We start from the raw sequence: 22,999 nt of genomic DNA, 5'->3' as shown, positions 1-22,999 counted from the left end.
CTGCAACTACATCCTCTGGTTCGTCTGTCCCACACTCTACTATCTACAAGCTGTCGCGGTGTGTCTGGAATACTGCTGCTTGTTGGGTGAAACCAATCCACTCCCATCTACCGTGACACTTTTCTTGCTGTTTCCTCTCGCCATTGAACAATCTATTGCAGTGAAAGTGAGTGAGGAAATATCACGGCGGGGAACACCAAAAATGGGCTGCAAACATTGTACCCTATGTGGAGAATTGAACCCAGTCCTTCGGCGCGACGAGCGAATGCTTTAACCACCAGGCTACCCCACCGCCCCTATAGCAGTGATAAACGAGCGGGGCATTTGAACGCAAATTATTCCAGATTGCACGGCTCAGTGAAAAGAACATTCCTTGTTTATCCTACGATTACCTACAATTATACAAGTCCCGACTCTATTCTCTGGCTAAGATGTCCTACTTATATATTGTGTGTGCCTGGTTCGTGGTCACACAGTAAGATTTCTTCAGCAGGGTGTGTGTTAGCGTTGTTGTCCATGGCAACTACAACTCCTTTCACTGAAAGAGGAACCGACTCCTCTCCAGCCTCTCCAGTTACGTCATCACTGCGACTGATGACATTGAATACCCTGGTCAACAGCGCTGTCTTCAGTAACGCGTCGGTGTGTTCATGCTTGTATTCAGTCGTTGAAGATGCCTGTTTTCTCATCTGCTCTCTGCGGTGTCTTCTCTCCAGAGCAGGCGATGGTTTAGAGGCCTTCTTCCATGAGCTGTTGGACGACATACGGAAAGCTGCCATGTCGTTCCTTCGGCTCTGGTGGCGTCTCCACATACGATTTAGCTCACCGTGTACCTACAAGACAACACACTCACTACAGTCTTCTTAGAGATTATAGATATATATATATATATATCAGTTTGGTTGTCATGCATTACGTAAGAAGAACAGGAACAATTCTCACTAACCGGTGGACATCATCATCGGACCCTTCCAGCATAGGGATACATTTAGGTTCTTCAGACCAATGTGCCATCCCTGCATCATGCGAGGATTGTTCTGTTTGTTCGTTGTGTAACGCCGCTCTCAGCAATATTCAGCCAGGTGGCGGCGGTCTGTAAATAATCGAGTCTGGACCAGAAAATCCAGTTCCGGTCACTGAGCCGCACAACCAACGCCATGTAGTCGCATATAACGACAAGCAAAGGTTGCTGGAGACGTTTTACCCAGAATCGAGGACAATACAATACTACAGCCTTTATCATCATACACCCGAACATAGAAGATGTAGCGAGGACTTAAACAACTTGTATCCCTCTTCCAGAACCATCAGTTATAAAGGTATGCGTGCAAACTATATGAACCCACCTGTCACAATTTCAGCGAGATTTCACGCTATCAGATAGCAGTACCTCCAGTAAAACATGTTTTTGTGTCTCCATTCTGCACTATTCTGCAGCTTCACTCACCTCTTCATTTAAAAAGCAGAACAGCACTGCCAAAACCAGGCCCTGGTAAAACAGACATGATCATGTTCAGATTACAGAAAAATATGCATTACTGCTTGTTTGTTTGTTTGTTGTTTAACGTCGCACTCAGCAATATTCCAGCTATATGATGGCGGTTTGTTAATAATTGAGTCTGGACCGGACAATCCAGTGATTGACATCATGAGCATCGATGTACGCAATTGGGATACGATGACATCTATCAACCAGGTCAGCGAACCCGGCCACCCGATCCCGTTAGTCGCCTCTTACGGCAAGGGTGGGTTGCTGAAGACTCATTGTAGCCCGGATCTACATTTCGTGGTACGCAAATAAGGGTGTCAGTTGCAAGAGTAAGAGAGCAACATCACTGCCGGGATGAGTTAGGTTGTCATATTATTTTAACCTGGCTCAGGTGTAATGTGTGACATCACTCCATACACTACCCCAAAGTAGCTAGTCTAATCTACTCAAATACTGCATACTCTGGCAATCAAATGATTAAGGGAAAACTGGTAGGCCTCTTACAAAGTCAAGTTTACTTAACGGCTGTCATAAAGACAAAAGTTCTAACCCTGTCCTTAGAATACCCTTTTGTCTTTGTTGACTTAAATGTTTAGAAGCTGGATTTGTAACCAACAAGTTTAACCATCCATACCATGTCGTAATGTGTAACATTGATGACATTCCCAGTCATTAGTATACACACATTGAAGGAACACATGAAAGATCTGTTCAAGGACGCACGGTTGTTTTAAAAGCATAACATACACGTCAGTGAAGCGGAAATACAGTAAGCATTTCAATGTTTAAAATTATTAAATATACCCACACTCAAAAGTAACTGTGACCATGTTCTGGTTTAACGTATTGTAAATTATGGGAAGAACTCATTCCGCCATTTTCTGTTTCTCTGCTGATACTGGACCCCCTATACTTTGTACAGGAACTCTATTTTTAAGGTGGAGTCTTTAACAAGTTATGGTGAAATGTCTCATATATTTCTCATTCCCTATGAGATATGAACAGCGTTTTAAAAAAGGAAGGGGCCATTGGGGACTTACATTTTTAACTAGTGAGAATATTAATGTAAAGTCAATAGGTAAATTTCATCATCGTTATTATACAATTTCAATTCTCGTTCTATTCACATGATCACAACAAATATCCATTGAACTGTGACCTCGAGTTACCTGGAAGGAGTTGTAGGCCATTTCAATGTAGAGATGAGCAATGTTGAAGAACTGCGTTTTGAACTCCGCCGGGAAAGCGACAAGGAACACAATGTACGTGACTCCAAACAACGGGATCAATACCAGAATAAACTTGGCTAATTTCCTGTTGACATAAGAAGCATGTATTATTCCAAATTTAAAAAAAAAACACTTCAAGACATTAACTCATATGTACATGTAGATTTCCACAATTGACTTGCCTGTGATTGTGTTTGTGACGGATGTCACTGGTGGGGCAGGATACGCTCACCTTTTCGCGAACACCTGATATCATCACTATTTGATATTGATTCATAAACACATGTACATGCTCATGGTATTGTTGGAATCGTGAAATTCTCTGCTTTATGCACAGATTTCTACTGGATATGAAAAGTTTTAGTAGCTTCATTTATACATTAGTTTTCACATATTCGGGGTTTGTTGTGGGGTATCGATGTCCAGAATTTCACTTTTAAGCGACGACGTAACTTTAAAATATGAACTTTATCGGTAATTTCCGTATCAATCTCTTTCTTTATGGACTCTAACAGCTCCGAGACAGGCATGACGTCATGTTGTGACGTCACGATACCACGGATGACATTATTTGCTTTCGTTACCTGTCTGAAAAGCAGAATGTGGAGAAAGACGAACTCGAATTTGTTCCTATAAATATTGATCAATTAAACATGTCAATAATTCGTGAGAGGTAAATGACATACAATCATGACATAAAACTTCCCTGGTCGTTCTGGATACTTCCTATTTACCTGTATTTAGCCTTCCCGTCACTGGTCTTGCTGTGTCGAGCCCGCATGCATAATATGCGGGAAATGTCCACAAATGATATGAAGTTAATCTGTAAAAATCCACACACATGTACAGTATAAAATACTACAGTAGATAAACTAGTGATTGTTTAAAATTGTTGTAGATTATTATACAGTAATTTAGAATATGATATTGGTAACATGTTAATTATATATCCTTTAACTACAATATAGAATCGCGTTTATTGACAGTAACTTACAATAACGATGGCGACACCTGGACCCTTCAAGATCCAGAAATATTGCCGATTTTCTTGAATATTCCAACAACTGAAAATAGAGTGTTTATGGTCATGTTTAATACTCTGTCCAAAACTATAAAAATAAATATGAATGATATATGTTTATGCATTGGGGAAATTTTGCAGATGTACTTGCTCATAGCTACATTTTGAAGAACTGCAGCGAGTAATTAGTTTCCCTACATTGAAGTCATTAGTAATAACTTAGAGGTGAGGTGAAATGGGGTTTAACGTCGCGTACAAGATTATTACACTTATATAGCGACGTGCATGCACGTGTGTGGTGTAGGGTAGGGCGGGAGGGGTTGTGGCTGCTTGTACTAGTCCGGACTGATGCCGATTTATAGTGCTAGCTCACTAAGATACCATGCCGCAGTTAAACATGGTTCCCCACTCAGAAATAGTATTCTGACTCCGAGCCGACCAGTCCTTGTTTTAGACCCTTATGCCGAGCGCCAGGCAGGGTAACAACAAGTACCGTATATTAACGTCATTTGGTATGACGCGGCCGGCATCGACCTTCCGCGTTCCGGGCGGACGCTCTACCACTAGACCACGGAGGCGGTGTAATCAATTAAACAGCCATATGTAAAATATGGGTTAATGCTAACATGAATGATAATCACAGATCTGTGTATACAGAGAGTTGTCTCCCTTTCACCGTGATATTGCCAGTATGTATTTGTTGGTTATCATGACGCCGTACTCAGTAATATTCCAGCTACATAACAGCGTTCTGTAAATATTCGATTATGGACCACACAATCCAGTGATTGACATCATGACGCCGCACTCAGTAATATTCCAGCTACATAACAGCGTTCTGTAAATATTCGATTATGGACCACACCATCCAGTGATTGACATCATGAGCATCTAACGCCTCCTTAATCGCCTCTTACTTGGAGCCTAGCTTCTTACCCGGAATCCCCACCGGTGATCAGAATGTACTCACAATGTATCTTCATATACAGCTTTCACAATTACCCATGGAATCAATAGAAATACAGGCATGACTGAAAAAGAAGACACATATAAGTACTATATATAAAACATGATGTTTCATCCAAAACAGTCTTCCCAGGAGAAATGCTAAAATGAAATTGCGCCACAATGTTTTTGAGACCATTGTGACGTCAACGGTTACAATGACGTCACAATCAAATGACATCACTAATCTGCCTGCCACTGAACTTTGTTACACTCAAGACACTGGCGATTACTGTTTACAAACTGAAACTGATGGAAGAATGATTTTGGATGATAAATAGAATCGCACCCTCGTCTTTCGATATCAATAATATCAACAACCGTTGGTAAAAAGTTTAAATCACCTCGGCAAGACTCGATATTTTAAACTGTTATCGACTCCTGGTGATATATTTCACATCAAAAGACACTTAGGGGAGATTCTCTTTATATTATTGTCTGGTGATTAATGTCTTCAGCCGGAACAATGGAATCGCCCTTAAAGGTTATCACCTGGTGAAACTAAAAATAACTTTAGCTACTTGTCGTCTAGTGACGCATTATGTCTATATTAATAAGTTAAGGAGCCTGAACCGAGATCAACACCTGTGTTTTCCCATAGATGATAGTAGGTTGAGATAGATGATATAATTATACCCTCTGTCTTATAAAGCTAACGGATGCCAATACGTGTGATACTGTTGTAAGACGACGCCATAACATATTTAATATTAAAACGTTTGAGTGACATGTAACTTACTCACCCCAGCCTAAAATAATATACATCTTTACTCCTCTCTGCTCTGTGGCTAGCGTCTTGTAGATAAGCATGTGAAGATACAGGCCTTCAATGAAGATCCACATGATACTGACTGATATGCTGTAGTTGAAGATCACAAACAGCAGCTTACACTGCCAGTGCTGAAATAGAAATACCAGTGCACGTGAGTTGGTGAGTCTAACTGCCTTTAGCAGTATCTTTGCACTGAGCCTGTATCCCTGTTCCCGCTTAATGGCGGAGAAAACCTGGAGTGATATACATCTATGTATTGGACAAACAACATGATGATATCATGAAAACGTTAACACTTAAATCGTTTTTTATGGCGTAAAATTACAAATGGATGTTGTGGATGTTTTATATGTGTGACACCCTGTCGATAGTGACAACATGTACAACATGCATGAATCATAATTATATATACAAGACATTCGTATCATACACCAAATATCTGGTACTACCGAACAAGAAAATTTGACATAGTAGCAGCAACGCCTATTATTTCACAATCGGAAGAATATCTTAATGAATTGTGCAAAGTTTGTAAGAGAAGATCTTATATTAAGAAACGTCCATAATTTTTTTTATTGGACTCATCTTTCAGTGTAAAATTAATCTGTTGAACTTATGTACATGGGTCTATGACGTTTATGTAGAGATGCACGCCTCTAGCTAGCACAAGGATTTTATGAGGAAAAATATTAATATGACCTATGAGGAGATAAGGGACCTTATGGCTGAAAAATCACATTTTGACTTTAATTTACATTTAATAATTTATAACTACAGCACCTTCGGAACACAAAAATACAATTCTCAAGCTTCAGTTCATATTTATTTCAGAGATACATGCCATCAAACATTAAGACTATGTTTAACTGTTAATGTAATAACTGCAGTCATAATATCTGATGAATTGAAAGTAGACATGTATGCTGAAAGGTTTTCAAATAATGCTTTTATTACATTACATTCTAACGAGAGAGAAATAAAATATATTTGTACAGTCCGAACACATATGCGATCTTCACTAAAGTAAGTTGACGCCGAACGTCTTTATGACGTCATAGCACAATAGTATCCTAGCACCCATACGGTCCATTTTCTCCTGGTGGTCACAGTTAGTATCGTGGCTGTCTGAATTTCATATTTCGCATTTATCACCACTCACTGGGCCGTCCAGGAACTCGTACGTCCCATCTGACTTCAGCCTGACATCCATGTCCAGACCAACCCCTTTAAACAACAGATCCTTGAGGAAGGAGACGGACGCCCTCAGGATGAAGGCGATGAAGAGGTTGATGTGAAGGGTGTTACTCTTGCTGTGCATCCGCCTACATGAGACAAGACACTTAAGACATGTACTATGTACCAATGCACGCTATGCTTTCTACAAAACATTCGGGCGGTCGGGTAACCTAGAGGTTAAAGCGTTCGCGCGTCACGCCGAAGACCCGGATTTGATTCATGACATGGTTACAATGTGTGAAGCACATTTCTGGTGTCCCCCGCCCTGATATTGCTAGAATATTGCTAAAAAACGTTGTAAAACCATACTCACTTACACAACAAAACATTGTGACTACATTCCTATATGTATCATAAAACAGCATCCTCACTCATTCGGTAGGGCTAAATGTATTGAAATGATTCGGTACGAAATATTGCCAGTATATGTTTCTGACGCTGCCAAAGAAATGTGACCATCACTGAGCTTCCATCTTCCCAAAAGGAAAACAGCCACCGAGAGAATGAAACTTTGACGGTAACGGCGCGTCTAAAACCCCTTCAAGACATTAACTCATTTATACATGTAGATTTCTACTACTGAATGCAGAGTGTTGATTATGGAAGCCACAACGTTGTTTCCGGGTTGGTGGGGTAGCCTAGTGGTTAAAGCGTTCACTCATCACGCCGAAGACCCGGGTTCGATTCCCCACATCGGTACAACGTCTGAAGCCCATTATAGGTGATATTGCTGGAATATTGCTAAAAGCGGCGTAAAACCATACTCACTCACCTAGTTTCAGGAGTGATGGCAGGCGTTTCACTGGTAAAACAATATGTTGCTCGCTATGACAGAAATTGCTATGCTTGTTCAGCCCAAGATGAAGTAAGTGGAAATTAGAAGAACAGTGACAATGTTGTCCGTTGCAAATTGACACACTCAGGCTACAAATCAACCCCCACATGCATATTCCAGATGCTAATAGATATGTTCAGAACTTACTTATAGCTATGTGAGACATATGCTTAACGTTATCTACTAGATTTCAGTGATATGTCAGGCGTCTAATGCTTTTGTTCGACAAGTAATTTCACACACGAAGGAAAACTGTTCCGACCGCACCTATGGCCTACTTCCAAGTGTCAAGAATGACAAATAACCCTTTTCATCGTCATTACCTCTCACATAAATTGATTTGGTAGACACGCGACATTCCTTATGAGACACAAACTGTGTTTTTTAACTTGATGTTTTCATTTTCAGCTGCATTAAAAAGACAGTATTTTCTTTTCAAATTACATGCAATGTCTGTAGAAGGGAAACAACGTCATGCTTCACAGAATACATACGGTAGGTCCATTGACACGAAATCTCAAGAGTGATGTTTGCAACTGTTTGTAGTTGGACGATCATTATGTAATTCTCTCACAAAGTGACTGAACAGCTCGACACCTATATAGCCCCATGTACGTACAATATCGAATATACGCAGTGAGACTATGTTTAGTACCTGCCCGTTCGCCGTAGAAGAGAGAGAGAGAGAGAGACACACAGAGAGAGAGAGAGAGACAGAGAGACAGAGACTGAGACAGAGAGAGATGGAGACAGAGAGAGAGAGACAGAGAGAGAGATAGAGAGAGACACAGAGAGAGAGATAGAGAGAGCGATAGAGAGACAGAGATAAAGAAAGAGAGAGACACAGAGAGAGAGACAGAGAGAGAGACAGAGACAGACAGAGAGACAGAGACAGACAGAGAGAGAGACACACACACACAGAGAGACAGAGAGAGAGATAGAGAAAGAGACAGAGAGAGATAGAGAGACAGAGACAGACAGAGAGAGAGACAGACAGACAGAGAGATAGAGACACAGGGAGAGAGAGAGAGACAGAGACAGGCAGAGAGACAGAGACAGACAGAGAGAGAGACACACACACAGAGAGAGACAGAGAGAGAGATAGAGAAAGAGACAGAGAGAGATAGAGAGACAGAGACAGACGGAGAGAGAGAGACAGACAGACAGAGAGATAGAGAGACAGACAGAGAGAGATAGAGAGACAGAGACAGACAGAGAGAGGTAGAGAGACACAGAGAGAGAGAGACAGTTGCAGACAGAGAGACAGAGACAGACAGAGAGACACACAGAGAGAGACACAGAGAGAGAGACAGACAGAGAGAGAGATAGAGAGACAGAGACAGAGAGAGATAGAGAGACAGAGACAGACAGAGAGACAGAGACAGACAGAGAGAGAGGGAGAGAGAGAGAGTAAAGCAGTTCGGAGAGATGTAATGTAAAAGATATTTGACGTAGCATCATTAACGTATGTTCAAACTCCTGCATATTATCTACCTAAACCGTCACGCCGCCCCGTCGGTGAAAGATTGACAGTATTGCAAGTAATATATGACAGAATCAACAAATATTTTGTTTAGACATTGTATCATGGCTTTTCACCAAATTCTGTTAAGAAAGTAGACACAATTTGTACACGTTTTCGTTTGTGAAACCCACGAACCCGAATATTGTGCTGATAGAGCAAGGGTTATTGTCGAACCAATTAATACGGAAGGTACCGTTCTCATGCAGATACATAGTCAAGAATAATTGTCGTATAAAGCTAAATGTGATACCCCTTTGTTTATATGTAATCAGTACAAGGCGGGGCATTGTTCTTCCACTGATTGCGAGTGTCCTGCTCCATCCTCCTGTTTGACAGTATATGATTGTACAGTCATGGCAAAGCTTAAAGCAGTGTTCCTTTAATGTCATGTCTTTGCCTGTATCACCTTGAACCCCACGGGGCTGTGCGTCAGAATCAATCCCCTGCACTTCAGACTGAAATGAGTCGGTGGTCCTGCTCGACTGACTGTGTGTCATCGTACCCCATGGAGATCGTAGGGAGTGGGACGTGTTTTCACTGGTTTGCCTTGTGTATTATCGAGTGGGTGAGTATGATTTTACGCCGCTTTTAGCGATATTCCAGCAATATCACTAGAAGGGACACCAGAAATGGACTTCAAACATTGTACCCATGTCGGGAATCGAACCCTGGTCTTCGGCATGACGAGCGAACGCTTAAACCACTAGGCTACCCGACCGCCCCTGTGTATTATCGAATATTCGAGGGATGATTAAGCTGGAATATTGCCAACTGCGGCGTTCAGTAACATTCCCTCAATCATTCACTGTATCGTTCTGACCTGCAACGAGGACACGGGTGGCCCGGGCGTCTTAGGCGCCGAATTCGCTGTGGAGTTCAAGAAACCTATGATTGTGGGTTCGAGTCCCGGTCCGTCCCGATTACGTTTCTAGGTAAGTGAGCACCATATCCGTGCTCGTGGGTTTCACCAAAGTGGTAAACGTCTTAGACCTGCATGACTTCGTCTTTCCTCCCACATTAAGCTGGCACGCCGTGATATAACCGGAATTCTGTTAAAAGCGGCGTTAAACTTAACTCACTCACTCACACCAACCTGCAACACAGCATGATGATGACGGCGACGACGAGGAAGGCGACGGAGATGCTGTAGCCAGCACTGTACATTAGGCGCAACCTGGCCGCGATCTCCTGGAAGGATATATGGGCATTATGAAACAGTTGTACTCCAGTTCCATAGAAATATTAACAATACCCATGGTCGCTTCATTCTATCTCTGTCACGTCGCTGCAGGATAACTGCACAGGGTCTACCACGGGAAGGAATCATTATGATGAATGTAATGTTGCGAGGAACGAAGCCCTGCTGTAAATCCATATCAACCAGATCTGCTTCACTGTCAGCATCCCCAGGCAATAAAACACAGACAATAAAACCGACTGGTCCGTAGCAAAAGGACCCGGGATGGATGATTACGATTTTCAAATCGTGAATTTCAGGTCGAGCAATATTCCATCAGTTCCAGGTTATGTTGTCAACAATTCTCAACTGCTTAGGTTCTTTAAATTTGAAGTTTGTTTCAATTTCATGGAAAGACACTAATTATAAACATTTCAATCAAGGTGTCACCTTTGAAGGCCTGGTTATGTCGTACAAGCAATGTTATAGCTGACATTCAAGAATTTACTAAATATTACCTGTCGCTAATTCACATGATGCCCAATACTATCCTATGATGTGACCTTTGTATGGAGTTTTCACACTTCCATACTCACTAGCACAAGTACTAATACTTTTGTTATGAACATTTTGTGCATGGTGCGTGCTGCCGGTACAGCTGGACGTGCTTGCCCTGTTCGCGAACACCGGGTGTCATCACTGCTTTCAGCGATTCACTATCCTATCCACTCAATAGTGTTGGTCACTATTTTGGCATTCACGCCCTATTTCGGGAGATATTCGAGACTGATCATGATAATATTCTGGCGTTAACGTTTAGAGTTTACCAATAGCAAAGAACCCCACATTAACCGAGGCAGAAACGTTGTTTTACCCGTGGTGTTTGACATGTGTCAAGGTCACTTTGGCGTGTTGGCGTGACATTAACATTGTTTCATTGGAGTGAAAAGGTGAGACAAGAACCCCGGACATTCAGTGGCCCGGAAAATCCTTTGTGACCTCTGCGGCTGGTGGTAATAAAATGAAGGCTCTGACATGTAGTATCAGGAAGCCGACATAAAATTTAGCAGGTATTTTAAGCGTCCATGAAAAAGTAATCTAAAGTCAGCATACTAAACCATTATAAAAAATGTAAATGACTTGATTTCCACATCATCAAGCTTTTTTTACTGAAATCGGAAGATCGGGTCGACTTATAAACACATTCGTCACATTTGGAGGACAACTGATGGTCTTTGACTCAATAAAAACAAATTTTAAAAATATAATCAGTTTTCTGTTACAGTACTCCATTTCCCAGCGAGCAGGCCCTTATCATTAATCATACAATACCACCGCGCTTGTGGATAATTGTGAAGACCCAAAACGAAATTAATCAAACGAACCGCATGGAACTTGAGGTCGATGGTTGACTTTGAGCAAGCTGTGAAGTTGGTCCAGGTGTGGTTCCTCTCCGGGGACACAAACCAGGTTCCGTTATCTGTACACCGTCTGGTGGCATTCTCTGTGAAAACAGGCCATAAAAAGCATAATGTCGCGAGTGAGTTGTGTTTTACGCCGCACAGTATTAATTTATATCACGGCGTGACAACATATGTGGCAGGGAAGCCCATGTAATGCAGGCCAAGGAATGGAGCTGATAAAACAAAGATCAGAACTGTGTTGCAGAGTATTGTTGCTGTACCTTGGTCAGAGAGAGGAAAAGATGAGGGATAAGGCGAAACTGGCATTCGTATCTAGTGTCGCCGGACATATGGATGCCGTTGTACAAAGCGATCTCTGCACTAAGTTGATCGTAACTCCATACCTTAACATAGACTTACGACAGTCGTAGCGCTAAGGTTGTTTTGTACAACGACATCCAGGTCGACTGAGGGACGCAACATCGAAATGAGGCGCCTAAGACCACTGGGTCCTGATTGGCGCACTTTAACAATACATTACTGTTCTACACGTTTTAGCATACAGCCAAAATCTTTCATTCTGTCAAGTGTAAAGGCGTGGAGGATACGGGTGTCCCAGACTCAACCCAGGATACGCTGATCATCGGTCTACGGCGACAATCGGCGTCACTTCGGGCTTTCCATCCACATCAATTTGCCACGCCATGACATAACTGATATATCAGTCAAAATAGCGTAAACCCTAATATCGTGCACTCAGTCCATAAAACTAGAACTAGTCACATAGCTATCATCTGGTCTTTCCATCCACATCAGTGTGCCACGCCATGACATAACTGATATATCAGTCAAAATAGCGTAAACCCTAATATCGTGCACTCAGTCTATAAAACTAGAACTAGTCACAGAGCTATCATCTGGCCTCATCTGCCAGGGCAACTGGCTATTGTTCAGAGATCCTCCATCACCTGTTGTAGCCTCTGCATCAGCACAGTGGCCTCATTCATCATTAATCAAATACTCCTACTCAGGATGCAATAAGGCAAGATTAGCCTGGCTGTGATATGATCTATAAATGGCCATAAATGTCACGACGTTATCATAGACCTGAGCTCGACTCTGAACATCATTCCACAAAGTGGCGACCATGTTTCCACCCTTGACATCATAAACGGACTTAATGGACAGGAAGGCTTTGTTTGAGGACAAGTGGAATGCAATTGAACCTTGATGAGAATGTTATTATTCCACTCAACAATTGGATGGATCAAAGTCGCTCTTAACTCGAAACGATGTTATGTTGACTTCAGTCTCCTTCTATGAATGGACGTGAGATACCACTATTTAGTTACACAGCACTCATAGTTCGTTATGAGGCTTTAACCGTTAAAAATGTAATAAGAAGAAATATATACAAGTAAGGATATATTTATATAATCGTGTAGCTGTTAAAATGATAATGCAAATGAAATCGGTATAAACACCATACCAATACATCACAAACTAATTAGCCATCATCAGTCAGATCACGTGCAGGCACAATTGTACTGTAACATTAAGCGAGAATATTTTCAACTAAAAAATGCAAAGTGGAAAATATATTATATCAAGAAACAATATGTTTTTAAAACAAATATGTGTTCAACGCACCCAAAGTGTGCATAGAGTACACAGTAAAACAATTTGATAGGTTGATGTGACAAGCTTTAACAAGAAAACAGCGTTAACACTATCCCCCGCCATCGGGTACTTTAGAATGTTGTTTGTACATATAGTACGTAGTGAATATTAGTTATAAACAAGAGTCCTATGAAGTCTAAAGAAGAGAAAGGCACTTGGACCGCTTTATGACATAAGAAAAAATGATTGAACGTAAAATAAATACACACAACGAGCTCCTTCTATATAAAAAAAAGAAATAACTCAGTCTTTATAACTAACAAGTAATTTCTGAGAAAACTTGTCCCCACTGCAGAAACTATGATCAAGGTAAAATAACATGGATCAAGGGCCGTAACTCTGTAAAGTAGTAATTGACGGGACCAATTTTCGAGCTCAGTATTGACAAGTACCTCTTAGAAGTTTTTTCCCTGTAACGTCACTACTTTCTGAGAAAACTTTTGTCCCCATTTCACGCAGTATGCACTGAGTAAAATAACATGGACCAAGGGCCATAACTCCTTACGGCTTGTTCCGGGGTAGAACAGGTCTTCAGCAACCCATGCTTGCCGTAAAAGGCGACTATGCTTGTCGTAAAAGGCAACTAACGGGATCGGGTGGTCAGGCTCGCTGACTTGGTTGATACATGTCATCGGTCCCAATTGCGTGGATCGATCCACATGATATTAATCACTGGATTGTCTGGTCCAGACTCGATTATTTACGGACCGCCGTCATATAGCTGGAATATTGCTGAGTGCGGCGTTAGACAACAAACCAACCAACCAACCTTACGGCTTGCAAGGTTTAATTCCTGTGACGTCACTAGTATCTGAGAAAACCTCCCCATTGCAAACACCATGCGTAAAAGCAGGGAGCAAGGGCCATAACTCTGTAAAAATAATTTACGGCACCTATTTTCGAAGCATGCAAACTTGCATTCATGTAATTTCAGTAGTTGCTGAGACAACTTGTCCCCATTTCGCTGAGTAACATAACATGGATCAAGGGACCTAATACGTTAAAGGGCATGAAGCAAGGGCCATAACTCCGTAAAAAAAATAATGTACGACACCAATTTTCAAAACTCAAATGAGATCATGACCAATAACATAAGTGTGTAAAATTTCATTTCTCTTACTTGAATAGATAATTTGTCCACATTGAGAAGAGAACGGACGGAAGGACGGAAGAACCGATGGAAAGGCGGATGGAAGGACGGGAGAACATAGTGAGGGACGGAGAACTCCGTTCCTATATTCCCCGCCCCACTTCGTGGTAGGTAATAATTACAACACGTCACTCATGACAAAACATTCAGATAACTTTTGATGTTCAGACCAAAAGAATAACACTCTCAAATGTCTTCTTAGGCCTTAATATACGTATTAGATTACTGCTCCCTCTCACGTCGCTTGCAAACACCCCGCTTTACATGTGTTATGTAGTGTTGAGCGAGGTCATCCTCAGGAAACATGTTCCTTCGGTGACATACAAACGTCTGCAGATAAGATGAATTGCCAGGACAGGATCATCTACACGCCACAACTGCTGGCATTGATCGCCTCACCACACGGAACACATCGCTGATGGGTTGGACTTGTCTCGTATCGTATTACAGACCCTCGCTGAGGTGATGGACAAGTATCAGGGCAACTATTGCTCGTCATCATAATGCATACTTGTCACATCCCATGTATGTTCAAGACCCATACACCTAGAGTATTATTACATATATTGTCACATCCCATGTACGTTCAAGACCCCAAACACCTAGGGTAATATTACATATATTGTCACATCCCATGTATGTTCAAGACCCCAAACACCTAGGGTAATATTACATATATTGTCACATCCCATGTATGTTCAAGACCCCAAACACCTAGGGTAATACTAGATGTTTGAGAATCGGGCATCGGACATCTTTTTTGAAACTTTATTTAGTTTTTGAATGCTTTGAGCAAACGTCGTAGATTGCTCACCTTTAAATAAATATGTGTCAATTGACCACAGATCGAAAAACGCTCAACGTGAATTATTAAGTGTGGCAATGTGGTAAGGTTGATTTCTATGTTCTGTCTAGGTTGGGTGCATTGTCACAATTCGGGTCAGTGAGTTATTTGATAAGGTCGATGACTGGTATGTTATTTCCTGCATTCTGTAAATCATTTATATAAGTGTGTTTCATACATGTTCACACAAAAAACATTAATCTTGATTGAAGTAAAGTGTGTCCATGTCGCCGTGTCATATTTGTGTGGAGTTATGATTTTGTTTGTTTGTTGTTTAACGTCGTACACATCAATATTCCACCTGTACATGTACATATATGACGGCGTCCTGTAAATAATCTAGTCAGGACCAGACAGTTAAGTGATCGACCCACGCAGTGCGGGCAATCAAGGCAATCAACACAATCATCAGGACTGACAACGCGGTTCATTCGGTCGCCACTTGGCACAGTTGCTTGGACCCATCCTAACTCGGAACGTAAGAAACAAATTATCAATTAAATATGTTAAATATTCCTCTTAATCTTAATCTTCACGTCTATCCTAATGGATGGTGGCAAAACGACAACAATGTATATACATGTATATCTATATTATATGAATAATATGTTGATCTACGTTTGGCATCTGCGATCGAATTTATACATGAGAACAATTCGAAATTTACATAATTCAGTTTATTGTTGATGATACGAAATTACCATTATACATATCATATTCTTGTGACTATACTTAGATAACATGTATCTGTGGATTGTATCATAACACCGTCCATCATCAATGCGCCGGTAGGACTGTTTGAAGCAACTAAATGGGTTTCAGTCTACAATGTATGTCTGCGTTGTTTACATCGAAGCGCCTGCTAGTCACCAAATGTTGCCTTTAATCAGCCACGCGTAGATTTCAATTGCTGGATAACAGAAAGTTTGAGCCGTAAATCATCCAGCCACTGAACTATGGACACACTAACTCTCCTTCGTCGAGAAAGTGGTCAATTTATCACGCCGGGCGGCGATTCAAGCGGCACACATCTTGCCCTATGCCTGTTTGACCACGAATTGAGATCGTGTGGAATGCCCACACATATCTCTGCTACCTTCTTCTGAGATATGTCAGAGGCGTGGTGACTGCTGCTAGAAAAAGGATCGCTGTGATGTATTCTGGTCAGTCCTGAGTGCCCAGTACATACCATACATCGTGTACCCAGACAGTAAACTAAATGTTTACTTCGGTATGTCAGAGGAGAATACCTGGGATCTACATGCATACACACAACAGGGGTTGAGGAATAGATGGTCTCGTCACATGGTTTCAGCATATTTTCCTACCCACGTGTTCACGGAGAATAGATGTATTCAGCATATGGTCAACTTCATGTGGTCACGGAAAATAGATGTATTCAACATATGGTCAACTTCATGTGGTCAGGGAGAATACATGTATTCCTCATATAGCCCTACACATGTGGTCACGGTGAATGCATGTATTCCCCATATAGTCGTACACATGTGGTCACCGTGAATACTTGTATTCCCCATATAGTCCTACCTACATGTATGTGGTCACGGAGAATGCATGTATTCCTCATATAGTGCTACCCATGTGGTCACCGTGAATACTTGTATTCCCCATATAGTCCCACCTATGTGGTCATGGTGAATGCATGTATTCCTCATATAGTGCTACCCATGTGGTCACCGTGAATACTTGTATTCCCCATATAGTCCCACCTATGTGGTCACGGTCAATGCATGTATTCCTCATATAGTGCTACCCATGTGGTCACCGTGAATACTTGTATTCCCCATATAGTCCTACCTATGTGGTCATGGTGAATACATGTATTCCTCATATAGTGCTACCCATGTGGTCACCGTGAATACTTGTATTCCCCATATAGTCCTACCTATGTGGTCACGGAGAATGCATGTATTCCTCATATAGTGCTACCCATGTGGTCACCGTGAATGCATGTATTCCCCATATAGTCCTACCTACATGTATGTGGTCACGGAGAATGCATGTATTCCTCATATAGTGCTACCCATGTGGTCACCGTGAATACTTGTATTCCCCATATAGTCCCACCTATGTGGTCACGGAGAATGCATGTATTCCTCATATAGTGCTACCCATGTGGTCACCGTGAATGCATGTATTCCCCATATAGTCCTACCTATGTGGTCACGGAGAATGCATGTATTCCTCATATAGTGCTACCCATGTGGTCACCGTGAATGCATGTATTCCCCATATAGTCCTACCTACATGTATGTGGTCACGGAGAATGCATGTATTCCTCATATAGTGCTACCCATGTGGTCACCGTGAATACTTGTATTCCCCATATAGTCCCACCTATGTGGTCACGGAGAATGCATGTATTCCTCATATAGTGCTACCCATGTGGTCACCGTGAATGCATGTATTCCCTATCTAGTCTTAACTATGAGGTCACGTTTATACAGACTGAGATTAACACATTTAGATATCAAAGGATCCTTTCAACAACATTTTATTTTGTAAATGGTATTCATATGAAATACACGGAACCATGTACAAATCTTTGTCTAATAATATATACTATAGGTTTGAGCGCCTTTCAGCATCTTTTTAATAATAACGTACGACAATCTGAAAGTCATTTACAACTAATGCTAACATACATTTTGATTTTCTGACGAATTCCCTTCGCACCGTTCTATAGTTGTAGGGACTACACGATACAGTATAACGTACAGTGTAAGATAGTAATCAGATCTGGACACGTCTACCTCTCCTGCATTCTCCATGATGATAAGAAAGACCCTACACCACCTGAAACATGACAATTTTCTCAAAAAGTTGGTGTCTCAACACCACCAACATCTCCCGGCCATCGTCGGGTCGTCTTTGTTCTAGACTACAGAAAGACATTGACTGCCTCCTCAAAGTCAGCTTCAAAGACGAGGTCCCCTGGCCTGCAGTTATTACTAACACACATAAGTCTCTCGTTCACTCTGTAGTATGTTCCTGTCAGTCAGCCTGGTGGTACAGACACTCATCGTGTCCGCGCGTCTGTATGTGTGTAATCAATTGCAGACCCTGCTAGCACTATGCATTACATAGACAGCACAGCACATGGGCCGAGTGGTTAAGTGTTGTACTGTAAGTAGTCCCTGGGAGGGTTATGAGTAGAGTTAATTGATTTGTCTGGCTTGCTTATTGGTCACATATTCCTCCAGAGGGCCAGGGAGGAAGAGCCTTATGAACAGTCCCTTCTGTATGAAATACAGTTTCATATACCAACTGGTGTTGTCACATTGTCATTTATTGACGTTTAAGCATGAACATGTTGATATAAAGATCTTCATATTCTTAACATCTACTTCCATCTGTAAAAGTAAATACAGTTTCATATAGAACTGTTCACTAGCACGACATGTTTACTGCCCAGTGTCAAACCTATACTGTCCAGATACCATTAGTACATATATTTGACTCCCAAATATATGGTGCATATTTTAACGGTCTCAGTACTTTGGAGAACGGCCTTCGATAGTACAGCAAAATTAAACAATGATAAATTCAGTATCTTGTAACATAATAATTTAAACACACGACAAATCATATAGTTGAGTATTCGTGACGGTAAATTGTATGTCATACCATGCATGTATTGTATTCACATATACACTTGTGATTTATCTTCAATCACTTTTGTAAAGAGTCAAAACAGGATGTATCGCATTTTCTTTTCAGGTACCAGTCAAACATTTTATGAATGAACAGTGTGATGTGTTACATATATTTTAATGTTTCACTGGAATTTCTTCAATCACATCGACATAAATCAATGAAATAAACATTCTCCTATGGGGTGATTACCTAACGCAATCCTAACATTGGCTTTTTTCCTGTATTGATAAATTTGAATAATTATCAACTTAATATGATTTGTCAATGCAAGAGAATAACCAGTCTAGATTTTCCGCCCAAACAGATTCTAGCTGGCCTCAATGGCGTAAAGGGCAACAAAGCTGTGAAACTTGACACCAGGTGTTCGCGAAAAGGGTAAACATGTCCCGCCCTACCAGTATCCCGAACTTAGGAAATACCAACATAATGTTTATTATAGGATGCTATCGTTTCTCAGAGCATGTCGATTGATCAATTGGGATTATACTATACATGTTTATAATAATATTCAGGGATGTCCCCGAGTATAAATCCGGTACCGATGACATATTTGTATTTTATATCATTGTATATTTTGGTTCATCTAACAATACAAATAATTAACATTTCCATAAATACTTCCATATCTATTTCCAGTGCTAAATGCACATTAAATCAGGTTCGAGTCAGATGTTATGACACAATACTGTTGGTAGATCTCAGGGCCTTTTTTCCAGCTGTGTGTCTACAGACGTGTTAACATTGCGTGGAAAACAGGAAAACCAGGAAGCCAGGTTCCAGCAGAAGTGAAGCAACAATTCGAGGGGATGAGTTGCCATTATTTATGATTTGGGTAGCGTCTTGTCTCCTGCTTGTAATTCACGTAATTAGTATGTATACACATATCGAATAACCACACAGAAACGTATGGATACAGTCAAGTAGGCTTCAGTTTGAATCTGTATTCCGAAAAACGTCGATATCGTTCCTGTCGAACACATTGCTCCGGAATTGTCGATTCCCAGATGATTAAATTCGTGCGCAAGACAGTTATGTTAGATTACCCGCTCTATATGCTGACATTCTGCAAATTGGGTACACACTTTCAAACCAATTCCATGATAAATATGTCCAAGTGCAAGGAAAAGTGATATCTTAACAGTATAGATGCTGCATAAGTATACGATCCTCTTACGACACTAATCTTCAGTTGATGAGAGTTCTATTACTCACCGTTTCTGTTGAAGCCGTTGATGTAGTCCGGGCAAGGCTGGGTGGCGATGGAGTCGGCAGGGGCTGCGTCCCAGCATAACACGTCATCCCATACAACCCCACAAATCTTCACTGGCTGCTCGAACTCATAGACTAAGAAATATATATTGACTTCCTAAATTCAAAAGGTTAAGACACGGTGGTACAGTAAGGGCACATGCATTGGTTTTGGATGTTTAAACATCTATAATTATCTGCATCACTTCGGGCTTCACTGGGGGCGATGGGGTAGGCTAGTGGTTAAAGCGTTCGCTCGTCACGCCGAAGACCCTTGTTCGATTCCCTCCATGGTTACACTGTGTGAAGCCAATTTCTGATGTCCCCTGCCGTGATATTGCTGGAATATTGCTAAAAGCGCCTTAAAACCATACTCACTCACTCACGCACTCAATCAATCACATCGAAATAAATCGATGAAATATTCATTTTCCTATGGGGTGATTACCTAACGCAATCCTAACATTGGCTTTTTTCCTGTATTGATAATTTTGTATAATTATCAACTTACTATACATTGTCAATGCAATAGAATAACCAGTCTAGATTATCCGCCGAAACAGATTCTAGCTGGCCTAAATGACGTAAAGTGCAACACAGCTGTGAAACTTAACACCAGGTGTTCGCGAAAAGGGTAAACATGTCCCGCCCTACCAGTATCCTGAACTTAGGAAATACCAACATAATGTTTATTATAGGATGCTACTTTTTCTGAGAGCATGTCGATTGATCAATTGGGATTATACTATACATGTTAATAATAATATTCACTCACTCACTCATTCACTCGGGCTTCACTGCCACTTTGAAATACCGAAATACTTGAAAATAAGCGGCGTCACTCACTCACTCACTCACGCACTCACTGTAACATATCGTGACTATGACTGAAAGAGCGGTCATGTTCCTTTGTCACTGTTCTAAACAATTATTGATATCATTATTTCTCTTTCCTTTCCAGGGGGCACGGGTGGCCCAGTCGTCTAGGGCGCCGCGATTCGCTGTGCAGAGTTGCGTCCCTAGGGCACGCCAGAAACCTATGATTGTGGGTTCGAATCCCGGTTCGCCCCGATTATGTTTCTAGGTTTGTCAGCACCATACCCGTGCTCGTGGGTTTCACCGAAGTGGTAAACGTCTGAGACCTGCATCACTTCGGGCTTTCCTCCCACATTAAGCTGACACGCCGTGATATAACTGGAATACTGTTAAAAGCGGCGTTAAACCCAACTCACTCACTCACTCACTCACTTTCCTTTCCACGTCGTTTTCTTATCAAATTTCATATTTACGTCTGTGTATTAAGTCTTGTAGTATTTGAGTCAAAACATAAAGACAGAAACCCACTGAATGTAGGTTTTAAGCGGTGAAACGAGTTATATACAGACAAAATAGAAAACAGGTTGGATCTTGCTTTGTGCAAACAGAACCAAAACATGCATTTCAAACTGTAGCTGAGCAGCCTTTGATGAGTCTGAACTTTATGATAGTGTTCTAACATATGTACACGAGGTCAAAGAAACAGGCAGGGCAGGAGATGCTTACCTTTTGCGAGGACACCTGGTTTCTGTAGCTGAGCAGCCTTTGATGAGTGTGAACTTGATGATAGTGTTCTAACATATGTACACGAGGTCACAGAAACAGGCAGGACAGTAGATGCTTACCTTTTCCGAGGACACCTGGTTTCTGTAGCTGATTAGCCTTTGATGAGTCTGAACTTCATGATAGTGTTCTAACATATGTACACGAGGTCACAGAAACAGGCAGAGCAGTAGATGCTTACCTTTTCCGAGAACACCTGGTGTCATCACACATCCATTCATACAACTTTTACCGCTGTCTTTCCTTTTACGCCCAGTGGAATCTGTTTTGGCGGATAATCGAGGCTGATTATTCTGACTTTGACGTTATGTATTTAGTTTAACGCGTGCACCTTCTTGTGAAGCTAACGGAGAAAACCAACCTTGTGTCGACCTGTTCTCCTGTTCCACCATCTTCCAGTAACACGCCACCTTCGCCTCCAGTAACAACCGCCTCTGCTCCATCTTCGACATGATGTGAGCGATCTGAAATAAGTAACATGTATTTAACGTAATAACCATCTAACGTCTCACCTCCCTTTGAATCAGGTTAAAGATTGTTGGAAGTGGCGTTAAACTCAACTTACCACCGGTTATGTAGAATGCAAATTACAGTGATATTATTACATTACCAAAACACGTTAAAAGCTGGTACTTGTTGTTACCCTGTTTGGTGTTCTGCGTTACGGTGATAAATCAGGGACTGGTCGGCGCGTAATCAGTGTTGCATGATATGTTTGTGTGCAAGCACTATTGAAACGGCTTCAGTCCCCACAAGTACAAACAGGCCACACACACACACACACACACACACACACACACACACACACACACACACACACACACACATGTGCATGCACGTCGCATATAAATGCAATAATTTTCAATGTGACGTTAAACCCCATTTCACCTCACTAAAATAACTTTTTCTTGTTTAATTAAGGTTTTTGTTTGTAAAATGTTTTGTTACAATTGTATGAAGCAGCGTCAGCGTCTAAAACGTGGTCCATAAACATTCATGATTTATTCATTCAATTTAATTTTCATCGCTTGTTTGCCTTCTACGCCCTATGGAATCTGTTTCGACAGATAATAGAGATTTATTATTCTTGGGAATTTTCGTTTTGACA

General features: G+C 41.3%; 1 protein-coding gene across 1 annotated transcript; it reads right to left on the bottom strand.

Annotated features, from left to right (window-relative positions):
- Window positions 1-440: 440 nt before the first annotated feature.
- LOC139464671 (secretin receptor-like) lies at window positions 441-22,343 on the bottom strand. The gene is made up of 12 exons (XM_071246194.1): window positions 22,253-22,343; window positions 20,257-20,388; window positions 11,675-11,793; window positions 10,206-10,300; window positions 6,676-6,838; window positions 5,488-5,644; window positions 4,710-4,770; window positions 3,713-3,782; window positions 3,453-3,541; window positions 2,659-2,803; window positions 1,448-1,489; window positions 441-833 (listed from the first exon to the last, which is right to left on the bottom strand). Exons 1-12 carry the CDS (start codon window positions 22,341-22,343, stop codon window positions 441-443), a joined length of 1,557 nt encoding a protein of 518 aa, XP_071102295.1.
- Window positions 22,344-22,999: the final 656 nt, after the last annotated feature.

This window comes from Haliotis cracherodii, unplaced genomic scaffold (assembly GCF_022045235.1).
Source record: "Haliotis cracherodii isolate W230 unplaced genomic scaffold, xgHalCrac1.p SCAF_17, whole genome shotgun sequence".
In the NCBI taxonomy this organism is placed as follows: domain Eukaryota; kingdom Metazoa; phylum Mollusca; class Gastropoda; order Lepetellida; family Haliotidae; genus Haliotis; species Haliotis cracherodii.
Note: the sequence above shows the minus strand (reverse complement) of the source record. Positions and strands in the feature narration are given on the sequence as shown.

Excerpts from the sequence above, each read along its gene's own strand:
- LOC139464671 (XM_071246194.1), bottom strand. The coding sequence starts at position 22,343 with ATGTCGAAGATGGAGCAGAGGCGGTTGTTACTGGAGGCGAAGGTGGCG. Across the intron at positions 11,794-20,256 it reads CAACGGCTTCAACAGAAACG|AGAATGCCACCAGACGGTGT; the intron begins GTGAGTAATAGA and ends CTGTTTTCACAG. Across the intron at positions 4,771-5,487 it reads GTATATTATTTTAGGCTGGG|TCATGCCTGTATTTCTATTG; the intron begins GTGAGTAAGTTA and ends CTTCTTTTTCAG.